Genomic DNA, 13,866 nt, shown 5'->3' with positions numbered 1-13,866 from the left:
TGGAGAATTATTTGTTTCAAAAAGTAACTTGTTTTCATTATTAATTGTTTATAAAATTTAAAAAATAAAATTTTCTTCAAATTGCAGCATCTTTATGCATATTTATATTTAATATATTTATTATCACTAATCCTTCAACATAGAAGAGTTTCTTGAGTAACAAAGATATCTTTTTTATTTCAAAAAAAAAAAAATTTATTTGGATAATCAAAATTTGATGTAATAGAAAACAAACAATATTGAAAGTTTTGATATTTTTTACTTATATTGATTTGGCTAACTCTTAAGCAAAATTTTTGGCCCTGAAAAGGGCCTTTTAATAATAATGTCTGAAATGTTTGCATAATCTTAAACATTTCAGAAGTTAAATGCTAAAGAAATCTGCTATTAATGCATTTCTCTTTGCAAATCCAGCTGCATTCTGACTTCTGACAACAGGCACTGGAACATCTTCATTCATGGAAATATCATCAGATTCTGTTGGAACTGTCATATTTCCATGTGAAATTGCAATGTTATGAAGCACTGCAGTGGCAACTGACAGCCATATTTTTGACAGCCATAGCATTTTGAAGGTTGCAACGTAAACCTACTGATAAACGGAAAACGTCGTTTCTACAAACCATATTGCCGTTCCATCGTGTTCCGTGCTTTTCCATGCATCTGTTATACCTTTCAAAGAAAAAATAATTGATATTAATTTTGAAATATATATGATCATTTAAAACTATATTATGCATTAAATATATTTTAATAATATATATTATAAAATTAATAATTACCTTTTTTCTTGATCACTTTGTGGATTTAATATTGGTGTTAACAGATAGGCCTTGCATCCATATCCACTGTCACCAAGAAGATGATATTTCGACGGAATGTCTCCTGCTTGAAACATAGCACACAGATGACTATTGGCAAATATAGTGCTATCATGAGAACTACCTGGCCATCTGGCTACTATATTCCTGATTTTCAGTTGGCTATCTGAAACTGTCTGAACATTAATAGAAAAATATCCTTTTCTATTTCGAAATAATTCGGCAGTTTCTCCTCCCGGTGACTGAATTGGAATGTGGGTGCAGTCAATGGCTCCGTACACACATGGAAAACCACTCAAATGAAAAAAGTCTTGACTTATCTGAAAATATAAATATATACTTGATCTATTATTTTTATATTTTATTACAGTTCATACTTTGAAAAGTAATGTATTAATTAAATGAATAAAGACTATATATAATTTAAATTAATGATTCTAATATAGAAACTTGTAAAAAAAACAATATAAAATTATTTTATTACTATAGTTTCGAAAGATAAAGGGATATTAGGCCTACTTACTTGCGTTCTTTCAGATTCTGTTTTTGGCAACTGAATATAATCTGCTGACATTTGTGCAATTAAAAAACTCACTCTATTAATCGCTCTGCAAGCAGATGATTGACTTAAGTCATTTAAATCGCCTACGACCAACTGAAATGTTCCCGTGGCATAAAAACGTAGAGCCAACAACAGTTGTTCCATCGGCGACATCGCATAATTTCTCGATGTAGAAACTAAATTGTCACCAATTCGTTCTACTATGTTTCTTACGCTCTCTTTTGGCAAACGATATCGACATAGAAAGTCGTAATCGTCCAATTGTTCAAAGTCATTTCTTCTTGGAGAAATAATCCATTGACTTCTTCGTTCCATATGGTCTATATAATCTAGATACTTCAGATTTTCTAGCATCTCGGCTTCGTCCTCGTCGAATGTCGCCATTTTTCCCTGAAATAGATCGCTTTGCGCAGGCGTCAAACCTAGAGTTATCGTCTACTCGCCAATTTTCTAGAGTTAGAGTTAGGGTTATTGTGTTTGACTCGAGATTTGGAGTTGGTGAATACCAATTTACCAATAACTCGAGAGTTAACCCTAACTCTAACTTGCGTTGGTGAATACGGGGGTGAATGTTTTAAAAGAACAAATACTTTTAACAAAACTATCAAATTTTATTCTTTCATTTTCTTCAAAAACTGATCCAATTGACCAATAAACATGTGGGAAACGCCGGGAGGTAGGACGGAAGTCGGACCTCCTTGTTCTCGGCGAATAGGTCGGCAAGACCCGCCCCACTGTCAAGGATGGCTAATTTTGCGTGATATCCCGACTTGTCGGGATCGGTCAGTTACTTGTCAGGTCGAGTGGAGGAGTGTGTGTGGAGTCGTCGATAAAGGAAGGCAATATCCGTATAACAGGACAACACAGATAATGGTTTATTGGAACATAGGAACTACTACAGAAACGCTACGCATCCCGTCCCTAATCGCGGGAGAGAGAGAGCTCACAATTGTTAGGGGATTCATACCTCTCGGTGATCGATTTAGGTCGAGGAGTGGAGTCGGACTCGGGCGTCTTCCTGGCGGTTGTGGCAGGTGGGCGGCAGGATAGGCTTGGCGGCTGAGGCTTCGGCGTCTCGACTTGGCTTTCGAGTCGGATACGATGTCGCCGGGCAGGTCGTCTACTTCGGACGTCAGCTCCCCATTCTTAGAGATCTCCCCCCTATTTATACTCTAAGTCCCTTCCGCCACGATCACCAATCGCGATCGAGGATGGTGACTTGAGTTCCGTGACTCAGGTCGGATCCTGAGAAGGAGGGAAGTGAGTTTGACGGCGGAAGATAGTACATCCTTCGAACCTGATTGTTATCGTGGATCGCGATCGTTATCTCCCGAGAGGGCTTCGAAATAATTAAAATTTAACACTGGACAGGCCTAATACGGGTTTCACACTGCCTCGGACTTTCGAAATCGAACTTGGTCCTAAACGGGACCAGTTTGATTTTATTGACTGTCCGGGTGTTCGCTTTTATGAAGGGTGCTCTCTCTCAGATCGCTGAGAAATAATTCGTACGTATTTTACAGATACATCTATAAAGATACATATATAGATACATATTATAAAGCGGTACAGAGTTGATCGCGATACAGTAATAGGATATACAAAACATAGGCTGAGTTAACATGGGTCGTTCTGTTGTCTGGTAGTATCGGATTGATACAATGGTAATTCGTCGACGTCGGTGGACGGATGCCTGTTGCTAATTAGCAGTAAACATCGGTGATTGGTTGGAGGTCTGGAGGTCGAAGACAAAGGTTGTAGTTCGAGGAAACACGTGGGTGTGTTATTTCCTTTGTTCAGTGGTTGTCGGTTCGTACGTTGATGGGATATTACTGGATATTAGATGGCGATGGTTGACGGAAATCACAGGTAAGTGTTGATAGAATGTTGATAAAGTGCTAGGAGGAAGGAAGAGTTGGTCCTCGGTTGAGGAGTAGATGGCTGGAATTTGGTGGGTTGAATGGCGAATGGTGGTAACGTTGGATAAGTCGACATCCTGTTGGCGTGGCTGTTAGCTGATACTGTCTTGGTATCCAAAAATAAAGATTAAAATATACGTAATGGCAATTAATTCATGGTTATAGGTAGAGGTATGATAACAGATAGGTAAAGTGGGGTTTTCCTACTCTCTCTCTCGGGAAAATTGGTTATAACCGATATCTGGTTAATGGAGACTGGGTTGAGTGCATCGCGAATCTATGTAATAATTAACATGAATAACTTGAATAAAACATCAAAATGTCATTTATTAAACTAAAAGTAACATGCTAATGAAAGTAATACAATTGAAGCATAGATATAAATTTGGTTATATACTGATACATAAATTCGGTTAAATATAAATTTGGTTAAATATTGGGTTAAATATAACTAAATAGACTTGGTCAAGATTGCGTCCGGCGATTGTGGTTCCGGTGTCGGGATCGGCGTGGGAGATTTTGAGCTCCGGAAGTCGAGCCGGAGTCCTGAAACAGGGGGACTCGCGCCGCGTGCGTTGGTGGGTTTGGCGTTGAGGATTGCGTTGTCCGATACCACATGTCCGTAAAAGCGTCTTCGTCGGTCAGGGCGAGTCGAAGATCCTCGGGACATTGGTGTCCCAGCGGCAACACGATGGTGACGGGTGTTGCGTTCTTTTTCCGCTGGGACTTTGCGAAATTTAGGGCAGCCCGGAGGGCCGCCGCATCGACTTCCGGTCGCTCTGGCTCTGCTGTCATGAAAGAAGTTTCCTCGCTCCAGTCGGTGGAGGCCATCTGAAAGGGGTTGGTCAATCGGTATTAATTTGGAGGAAGAATTTGAAGTTGTCGCGGTTGCTGAAGGAATGTACAACCGCGACGGGGAGTTCGAGAGGAGGAAGGGCAGTAGAAAGGGGAACGTCGCCTAAGGTGGGCACCGAAGGGACGGACCATTGTAAAGAGTACCGTCCTTTCCGGAGAGCAAGGAAGTAGGAAAAGGAAGTAGTGGAGTCGGAATTGGGCGGATGAGTGGGTAGGCGGAGAACCTCGATCCGGTAGAGCGGGATCTCCGTCGGACGTCGAATGACGCGAATCAAAAAATGCTGATCGTAGCAGGCGAGAATGGAGGCCCACATTGTAGGTTCGGGTTGACCCGAGGCGATCCCCATAAAAAGGAGGGTGGAGCGTGAGTATAGACGGGCAAGGGGGTGGCGTTGTTGCAGATGGGTAAGAAGCGTGGTATGGTCTCCCTCCCAGGAGCAGCGAGATTCTGGGAAGGGACATGTCATCGGTCGAAAATGGCAGGATTTTTGGTGCTCCTCCCTCTGAAGGAGGGGGGCACGGAAGGGACAACCGTAAGATTGATGGGCACATGGAAAGCTTAATGTGGAAGCTAGTTGTTCCACGACAAGGCTCCTGATATGTCCCAATGACTCTCGACAGGTGGGGCACAGGTCGATTCTGGGCCGACAGCTGGAGCATATGAGGTGCCCATTTGTGCACTGATAGACCGGTGGTTGGGCCAGGTCGTAACAAACTGGGCAAGTCAAGAGGGACGTAACGGCGTCTTCGGTGCTGGCCATGGGTCTGAAAGGGAAAGAGGATACATGAGATATCCGACAGTGAAGCGAGGGGTAGTATATAAATTGTAGAATTACGGAGAATCAATGGATAAAGGGCAGTTTGTAGGCTAACCGGTCCCATAGGTATACGCGCACCGGACTATACGAATAGTTAATAGGAGAAGGCAACAGGTGTCGGTCTCCGCTGAGCGGAATTTGAGGCATTGGGTCCCTCAGCGGCCGGAATGTGCTCTTGCTCCAAGTTCGCAGCTAGATTGTCTAATTGTACCTCTTGGAGGAGGTGATTTGCCGGGTTAGAGTTTCGTTCGCGGGAGTTGGATCGACAACATCGGCAGCGTGGTAGGTAATAGCGACAACCAGATATAATGCCAATGGGAAGAAGAGCAATCAGTAAGCAACTCATCAGGATGGTAATTAACGAGGGGGTCGAGGTAGTTGATGGAGGAGGTGTTGACATACGTAATAAATGTTCGAGGTCATACCGGACATTTGTCAAGGAACGATCGGCTTTTCCAATATCGGCGGAGTTTATTACCTTGATGGGTAGAGTCTGGGGATCCTTTAGACGGGTTTGTAGTAACCGTATTTCGGTTTGATTTAGGATTTGTTCGATTTGGGGAACAACCAATTGTTGGGCTATGTCCAATTGAAGGGTTGACTGTCTTTGGAAGTGCCCCGTGAGAATAATCCCTGTACAAGCATTCGGGAGATTAATAGTGCCGGTATTATTTAATTTCCTTGTGGATGGTATAAGAGGGAAATTGCGACGTCGTGTTGGACATCGAATGGTGAGGAGGAGAGGTTTAGGCGTGGAATAAATCCAGGTACCTCGTTGATCTATTCTTTTAAAAATCGGTAAGAATTGAGGGACAATTTGTCGCGCGCAAAGATCTTTGACCTTATTTTCGATGCCACTAAATAAAGCATATTCGCAGCTTTGGGACGGATCGCGTTGTATAGGGCTATCTAAAGAGCACATCGGGAGATGAGCGGCTTTACAGGTGGTTAGGTCGTGACGTTGCAACAGCATGTACGACTGTCGGTCCATCGAGAGCGCGATGACCGGGTGGGCGGTCTTAAATTGCACGAAAGTGTTTAAGGTAGAAATGTAAGTAGGGAACTGTACGATTTCGTACATATCAAAGGATCCGCTTGGGGTAATCAGTGGAATTTTTGTGAAAATTCGTAATTTGCCGGGAAGGGCTATCGCTATTGTTGTAATCCACTGATAATATTTAAATAGCGTATCCGGTTGGATGGATTCGATCATTGCGTAACCGTCCGGAAGTTGGATTTGTATATCGCGGAGTGTGTGTAACATGATCTCTCGCGGAATGAAATAATGGCTTAATCGTCCCTGCTCTAAAATGTCGATCGCTTCTCGTAATTCGACCAATTGGAAATGCAGTTCTTGGACGGCAGATTCAATGGTGCGTAGGATAATTTCATAGGCGAGGTTATATCGGTATACATTCATGAGTTCTCCGAAACTTTCGATGCGCTTAAATAAAAGGAAAATTTGATAGCGATTATTTTTACTGACATTTAAGGTATCAGTGAGAAGAGTGGTTTGGGATTTTAATAAGTGAATAATTCCGTCAGTGTGCTGTTTTAGGGTTTCGATCTCAGCATTTAAGGCTTCAACCTCTTCCGACGTAGCGGTACCAAAAAGAAATTTAAGTGCCTTCCCTCCGATATCTACAAGTCCCCTCTTTTGTTTGGAGTTATCTTTTAGAGTAACTAGTGATAAAAGTTCGTGGTATTCGCTCTGGTAATTAAGGAAAGAAGCTTTTACTAATTGAAATCCGCCGGTGGGGAATTTCCAGGCGGTTGGATCGGAGCTATTGCTTAAAGGGCTACGCTTGCTCAGCTCTTCTAGGTAATCTATTGATTCCGAGATAAACTGAACTTGTCTTTTTAAATGGTCGAAGGTAAGGTCATTGACCAATGTCCAATGGCTGGCTGTCATGAGGAAATTTCCCTGATGGATGAAAACTACTCCTTTCGTAAACTTCATAGGTGCCGATGTCGGTTGTAGGGTGGTACATTGCATACTTAAGAACACGACGGTAAGTCGAAGGAAAATCATCGTGGCTCCCTAGTACTTCTCCCGAGGCTTTTATTCTTCCCTGAAACAGGGAAAGATGATTATTAACATTAAAATTGTTACTCCTCGGGGGGGGCTTGATATCTAGAGCTACGTCAAATAAGAGCTAAGGTATGGATATATGTACATATATAAAGGTTCGAATTTCTGCGAAATCCGCTCCTTCAAGCTTCCCTTCTCGGGTCACAATAATAGTAGTACACCTAATTTTATGGGATTAAAGGCTAAGGCGAGGATGGTCGGCTCGTGGCGGGAGAAATAAATCGAGGAATATGGCTACGGCTGGGCCGAGGCATGACCCAGGGTAGGTCTTCTACCGGTCCGCGACTTCTCAGTGCATAAGGCATCGTACTTTCTGCTTCCTCTTCTGTTTCCGATTCGGAGACTTCCTCCTCCGACGCTGTTTCGTCACTCTCCCTTTCTATTTCGGCCGATTCTGCTGCGAGGGGAATCGGTATAGAGTTTAAAATAAATTCATCCCAAGGGTCGATTGACATGGGTTGAGGAGCTTCCGGACTACTAGCATCGCGTGGGTCATCGGGCTGATCGGCTCCTAAGTCCTCGTGTAGGCGAAATTCTTTCCTAGCGGTTGTGGGTTTGATGCGATCGGCGTGCACGTTTAACTTCCGTTTATTTTGTATATTCTCTATGGTAAAATTAACGGGTCCTAAGACTTCTATAATACGATAGGGTCCCGACCATCGGGCAGCTAATTTTCGTTTTAGTCCTTGCGGGGTGACGACTTCCTTTAACAGTACTCTATCGCCTAATTTATATTGGGGAGGCTTATTTTGTTTTCGATGTCTTTCTTGCCTTAGCTCTGCCGCGTGTTCGGAGTGTTGACGTGCGGTCTGGTGCGCATGTTTCATGCGTTGGGTTAATTCGGAAGCAAAATTTTCCTCAACATCATAGACTCTCGTGATAGGACTGGTCACCAATTCAAATGGGTATGTAGGGTCCCGTCCGTACAAAAGGAAGAAAGGACTTTCGTTGGTCGATGCGTGTATAGAGGTATTATAGGCAAATAAAGCGTAGGGAATCCATTCGTCCCAATCGCGTTGATCGCTAGCTACATAGTGCGATAAAATATCAACTAAGGTTTTATTAAATCGCTCGACTACGCCGTTACAGGCGGGGTGGTATGCTGTGGTAAGAAGGCGTTTTATTTGTAACAGTTTGCATACTTCTGTAAACATCTTGGAAATTAAATTAGGCGCTCGGTCTGTGAGTAGGTGCGTCGGCGTCGAATGGCGTAATACGACATTCGTGACGAAAGCCTTCGCTATTGTTTTACTACTAACATCCGGTAGTGGGATCGCTTCCGCATATCGACTAAAATGATCAACAAATACTAATATGTACTTGTTCCCGCAAGTGGTAAGAGGAAGTGGTCCGATAATGTCCATCGCGGTTCGTTCGAACACGTAAGAAAGAGGAGAGAACAATTGTAATTCAGCTTGTGTGCGTCGTCCTCGTCGACGATGTTTTGCGCAGCTTTGACAACTCTGACAATAATTGCGTATTTCCTTTGCCATTTCAGGCCAATAGAAGGACTTAGCGATTTTTGTTCGCATTTTCTGTTCTCCCAAGTGTCCGGCTATTGGATTATCATGGAATGTAGAGAGAATATATTCCTTTAATTGTACGGGAACGACGATTTGTTCCCACCAATCCGTGTGTCGCTTGTCGGTTCCTTTATGGCATAGAGCACCGACTTCGTTAATATAAAATTCCTCTACCTCGAGATTGTTATAACTTCCGGTGGTAACTCCGTCTTGTAAAAGTTGCAACAGAGACTTCCACCGCTTATCGCGTTGCTGTTCCGCGGCTAATTGGCTCACGGAGAAAATAGGTTCAACCTCCGATATTTGTCGGATGGGTATACGACTAAGGGCGTCAGCATTTTTGTGAGAATTGCCTGCCTTATGAACAACATCAAAATTAAATTCCTGGAGGAAAATGATCCATCGCGATAGCCTAGAATTGGTCGTGGAATCTTTGCAATCGAGTAACCATCGTAGGGGGCGATGATCGGTTATGATCGTAAATTTGCGTCCGTATAGATAGGGTTTAAAGTACTTCACAGCCCACACAGTGGCTAAGCACTCCTTTTCCGTGGTGCTATAGTTTAGTTCGGGCTTTCTCAGCAGCCGGCTTGCGTATGCTATGGGTTTCTCCCTACCATTTTCCTCTTGTGCTAGAATCGCTCCTAAGGCCGTGTTGGAGGCATCGGTAGCCAAGATAAAGGGTTTAGTAAAGTCAGGGGACTTTAATACAGGGGCTGACGTTAAAATTGTCTTTAAGGTTTCAAAGCTCTCCTGTTGGGTTGGTCCCCATTCGAATGGCGTATCTTTCTTTAATAAATCTGTTAAGGGCTTAGCGATTTTCGCATAAGCGTCTACATGTCGTCGATAATACCCTGTTAGACCTAAAAAGGATCGAACGTCCCGCTCATTTTCCGGTTTTGGGAAATCTAATACGCATTGTATTTTATCGGCGTCGGGCTTTATACCCTGCGCGGAGATCTCGTGTCCTAGAAACTTTATCTGGCGCTGCAGGAAGTGGCATTTTTTCGGTTTTAATTTAATTCCCGCTTCTCCTAACCTCTGAAAGATTTGTTCCAATCGTTTGAGGTGACTAGCGAAGTCAGAGCTAAAAGTTAAAATGTCGTCCATGTAGACGAGGCAGGTCTTTCCCTTTAGACCATGAAGGACAAAGTCCATAGCTCTTTCGAATGCCGCAGGGCTATTACGAAGCCCCATGGGACATCTGTTCCATTGATAATGACCATCAATGGTGGAGAAAGCAGTCTTTTCCTTATCGCACACGCTAAGTTGCCAAAATCCCGAAATAGTGTCCATTGTCGAAAAATAGGTCGCTTGTCCCATTAGACTAAGAGACTCATGCACTAAAGGAAGGGGATAAGGGTCTACCTTCGTAATTTTATTAAGCTTACGATAATCTATGACTAATCGGACCCCGCCCAATTTCTTCTTAACTAAAATTGCGGCCGAACTCCACGGAGAAGTGGAATGTTCGATAATATTATGAGCTAAGAGTTCGTCTATAATCTCATTTAATTGTTGCCGTTGAGCGTAAGGGATTCGATAGGGCGGCGAGTATATAGGCGCGGCGTCTCCAGTATCGATTTTATGTTGTACAATATCGCAATAGCCCAAATCATAGTCATCTATAGCAAAAACATGTCGGTATTTGTATAGTAAGTTTAGAAGAGCCTGTTTCTCTTCTTCCGGGATATTACTCCAATCAAAAAGCTGGCTGAACTCAGCTTTCGACATTGTCGCCGTTTTCCCTTCCTTTCTGACTCTCACTGGGTCGGTCTCTTCCTCTGCTTCGAAAAAGTTTCCGACCTTTGTACCCTTTTCTAATTTAATAGTCTTACGAGTAGTGTTGCAAATCCGAATGGGTACCTGTCCCTTCTTATTAGGGGCAACTAACACATCGGCTCCCGATATTCCTTCCTGAGAGAAGGGGATCGACTCTATTACTCCTACTTTTCCTATCCCTCTGGTCCCTCTAATAGTGGCGGTGACTATATTGTCGGTTAAAGGGGGAAGCCGACAGGTTTCCACTAACACGATGTCCCTTCCATCGTTCTCGCTCACCTGAGAATGTAAATTGTCTCTTTCTACTACACTTCCTTTGGGCGTCCTCTCTATCCTCCGCTTTTTTTGAATTCTCCTATGGTCGGGGATTTTCTCCCGATCTATATCGCTAAACTGTTCCCGTTCTCTTCGGTCACTAGCTCTAGGGGAGGTTATAAAGGGTATTACGGTCTGAGGGGGAATTGTTAATTCTCCTCCCTTTAAATCAATAATAAAGCCCTTATCAGTAATCATATCCCGACCGATAATACCATCGCATGGGCAAGTAACATCCATATCTACCAAACAACAAGTGTAGGGAAATTGTAATCGACCGATTTCGAAGGTAGGGCTCATGATACCGTAGGTTTGTATAGAATGGCCCGTCGCGCTTCTTAAATCGGTTTCCTTATCGCTATCGATATCTACCCTCTCTATCATTGAATTAGCAAAAGATTTGGCTAAGAGAGACACTTTCGCTCCCGTATCTATTTGAACTGTGGCCGGATTTCCTCCGATAAAACACTCAAAGATGGCGTCGCTTTGCGCCGGAAAGGAAGTTATGGAGGCCAGAGGCGACGGGGTTCGGTTCCTTGCTTTCAAGGGGTTTTCTGATTGCTGATTTCGCCTTCTCTGGGTTCGCGGCCGAATCCTAGCCGTAGGATAAGGGTTCCTTCGAGGGTGCGATCGATATCGTCGCCCGTCAACGCTTCGTACTCTGCCCCTCCATTTGGACTGAGAGTTCTCCGGTGATTGGGATCGAAATCGGACCCTATTTTGTTCGTTACCGGTTTCCCGTCTCGCAGGCGAATAGTTTCGAGGCGGAGGCGGTGTCGCACGCTCGCCTTCGTTAATAGCTGAGGGAGAGGGCGAGTTCCTGTTCCTATCGGAGTTAAGGGTAGCTCGAACATTCGACTGATCGAACCGGCGTCGGGAAGTAGTCGGCCGATAGTCATTTTGCCGGGTAGGTGTCCTAGCATAGGTGGAGTTCCGGAAACTGCCCCGATCGCTTCGTCTTCCCGAGGGGGTTCTATAATTGCGTGGAGTTGTACCTCGAGTGAGCCCGTCCACTCTACCTTTAAGTTCTTCCAGCGTCTTTGTTAATTGCGTTAAATCGTCTAACGGGGGATGTTCGGTTGATCGCAGGTTAATTGTCCGCAAGTTTCCGCGTGAACGCGCGGTGAGTTCCTCAATTGTTTCCTCGTTAATTGCGGCATCTAAGGCCTCGTCAAAGGTTTTTGGGGCGTGACTCATTACCCTTTGTTGAATCCGCGGCGTGATTCCGTTCAAAAATTGGACCTTTAGGCGTTCGTCCAACTCTTTTCTTTGCACACGCTGTATGATAGCGGTTTCAGCCGCATCCGCACCGGGTTCCGGGGTGATTTCTATCTCCGTCGCTAGCGCTTGCAACCGTGCGGCATACGCTTGGACATCTTCATCCCGTCTTTGCACACAGGAATAAAACCGATTTAATCGAAAAGTGAGAGGCACTCTATCGAAACGCTGGAGCATAAGTCGCTTAAATTCGTCGAAATCGTCGACTTCCTTAATTCGCCGATCCTTTCGTACGAATTCTCGGGCTATTCCCGCTAGTTTTAACTTCGCTACTGCTAGCATTTGCGCTTTCGACCATGCTGCAACCTTCATGATATCCGCTAACGAATCAAAAAAATCCGTTACACGGGAGCCTTGCGGGTCTCCTGAGAATACAGGCAGCAACGGGATTATCCCGCCTAGACCGCCTAACGTCAGAGGGTTCGGTCCTGGATTTGGGAGCGGTGGCGGATCCGCTGGGTTAGCAGGCCCTGCCGCGGGTTGGGGATTGGGTTCCATTATCGCAATTTATCTTTAAGTCCCGAATTCGAATATGGCCCTTTTTCTCCTTTATCGAACCCCACTCCTGTAAACCAATTTGTGGGAAACGCCGGGAGGTAGGACGGAAGTCGGACCTCCTTGTTCTCGGCGAATAGGTCGGCAAGACCCGCCCCACTGTCAAGGATGGCTAATTTTGCGCGATATCCCGACTTGTCGGGATCGGTCAGTTACTTGTCAGGTCGAGTGGAGGAGTGTGTGTGGAGTCGTCGATAAAGGAAGGCAATATCCGTATAACAGGACAACACAGATAATGGTTTATTGGAACATAGGAACTACTACAGAAACGCTACGCATCCCGTCCCTAATCGCGGGAGAGAGAGAGCTCACAATTGTTAGGGGATTCATACCTCTCGGTGATCGATTTAGGTCGAGGAGTGGAGTCGGACTCGGGCGTTTTCCTGGCGGTTGTGGCAGGTGGGCGGCAGGATAGGCTTGGCGGCTGAGGCTTCGGCGTCTCGACTTGGCTTTCGAGTCGGATACGATGTCGCCGGGCAGGTCGTCTACTTCGGACGTCAGCTCCCCGTTCTTAGAGATCTCCCCCCTATTTATACTCTAAGTCCCTTCCGCCCCGATCACCAATCGCGATCGAGGATGATGACTTGAGTTCCGTGACTCAGGTCGGATCCTGAGAAGGAGGGAAGTGAGTTTGACGGCGGAAGATAGTACATCCTTCGAACCTGATTGTTATCGTGGATCGCGATCGTTATCTCCCGAGAGGGCTTCGAAATAATTAAAATTTAACACTGGACAGGCCTAATACGGGTTTCACAAACAGCAATAAGAAAATAACTTTCAATTATATTCTGATCAGTAATATCTGGAGTTAATAGTGATTCTAGCATCAAACATAACTGTGTAATCTAAAAATAAAATAACTTACCGTATTTTACGGACTATAAGACGCACTTTTTTCTTCGAAAAATTGCCTCCAAAATTCAGGTGCGTCTTATAGTCCGTAAAATACGGTATTAGTTTATTTACATCCATTGTAAAACCACATTATATCATATAAATGAAAACATATTTAGATTATACAATGTTTTCAAACTAAATGCAATGCTACTCAAAATAATAAAACCTTAACAACAACGATCAACTAATGCCGAATTATCGGGCCAGCAAATGGCTATAGTAATATTAATAATTTAAAATAATTTGGTACTAGAGTTAGGCGTTAGGCGCCATCTCTTGCGAAATTTAATAATTAGAATTTTAATTAAATAATTCTAGTACCAAAATATCTTAAATTATTAATATTACTATAGCCATTTGCTAGCTTGATAATTCGGCATGGGTTGATCATTATCTATGACGGGCTAGTAGTTGTTTATTTATGTACATGTGCCTTGCCGGAGTTGCGA

At 44.1% G+C, this 13,866-nt stretch overlaps 2 protein-coding genes across 2 annotated transcripts; both read right to left on the bottom strand.

The window, feature by feature from the left end:
* Positions 1-665: 665 nt before the first annotated feature.
* Positions 666-1,544, bottom strand: LOC136977702 (putative nuclease HARBI1). Its single transcript, XM_067273244.1, has 2 exons — positions 1,345-1,544; positions 666-1,141 (listed from the first exon to the last, which is right to left on the bottom strand). Exons 1-2 carry the CDS (start codon positions 1,534-1,536, stop codon positions 779-781), a joined length of 555 nt encoding a protein of 184 aa, XP_067129345.1. The 5' UTR covers positions 1,537-1,544; the 3' UTR covers positions 666-778.
* A 2,603-nt stretch (positions 1,545-4,147) lies between these two features.
* LOC136977701 (E3 ubiquitin-protein ligase SIAH1B-like) lies at positions 4,148-4,918 on the bottom strand. Its single transcript, XM_067273243.1, has one exon. The coding sequence runs from the start codon at positions 4,916-4,918 to the stop codon at positions 4,148-4,150; it is 771 nt and encodes a 256-aa protein (XP_067129344.1).
* Positions 4,919-13,866: the final 8,948 nt, after the last annotated feature.

This window comes from Centruroides vittatus, unplaced genomic scaffold, assembly GCF_030686945.1.
Source record: "Centruroides vittatus isolate TY-2023 unplaced genomic scaffold, ASM3068694v2 contig_471, whole genome shotgun sequence".
Lineage (NCBI taxonomy): Eukaryota > Metazoa > Arthropoda > Arachnida > Scorpiones > Buthidae > Centruroides > Centruroides vittatus.
This window is presented reverse-complemented; position numbering and strand designations above follow the sequence as displayed.

Coding starts and splice junctions, on each gene's coding strand:
- LOC136977702 (XM_067273244.1), bottom strand. CDS start 1,536: ATGTCGCCGATGGAACAACTGTTGTTGGCTCTACGTTTTTATGCCACG. Junction 1,142..1,344: donor CAGAATCTGAAAGAACGCAA/GTAAGTAGGCCT, acceptor TTATATTTTCAG/ATAAGTCAAGACTTTTTTCA.
- LOC136977701 (XM_067273243.1), bottom strand. CDS start 4,918: ATGGCCAGCACCGAAGACGCCGTTACGTCCCTCTTGACTTGCCCAGTT.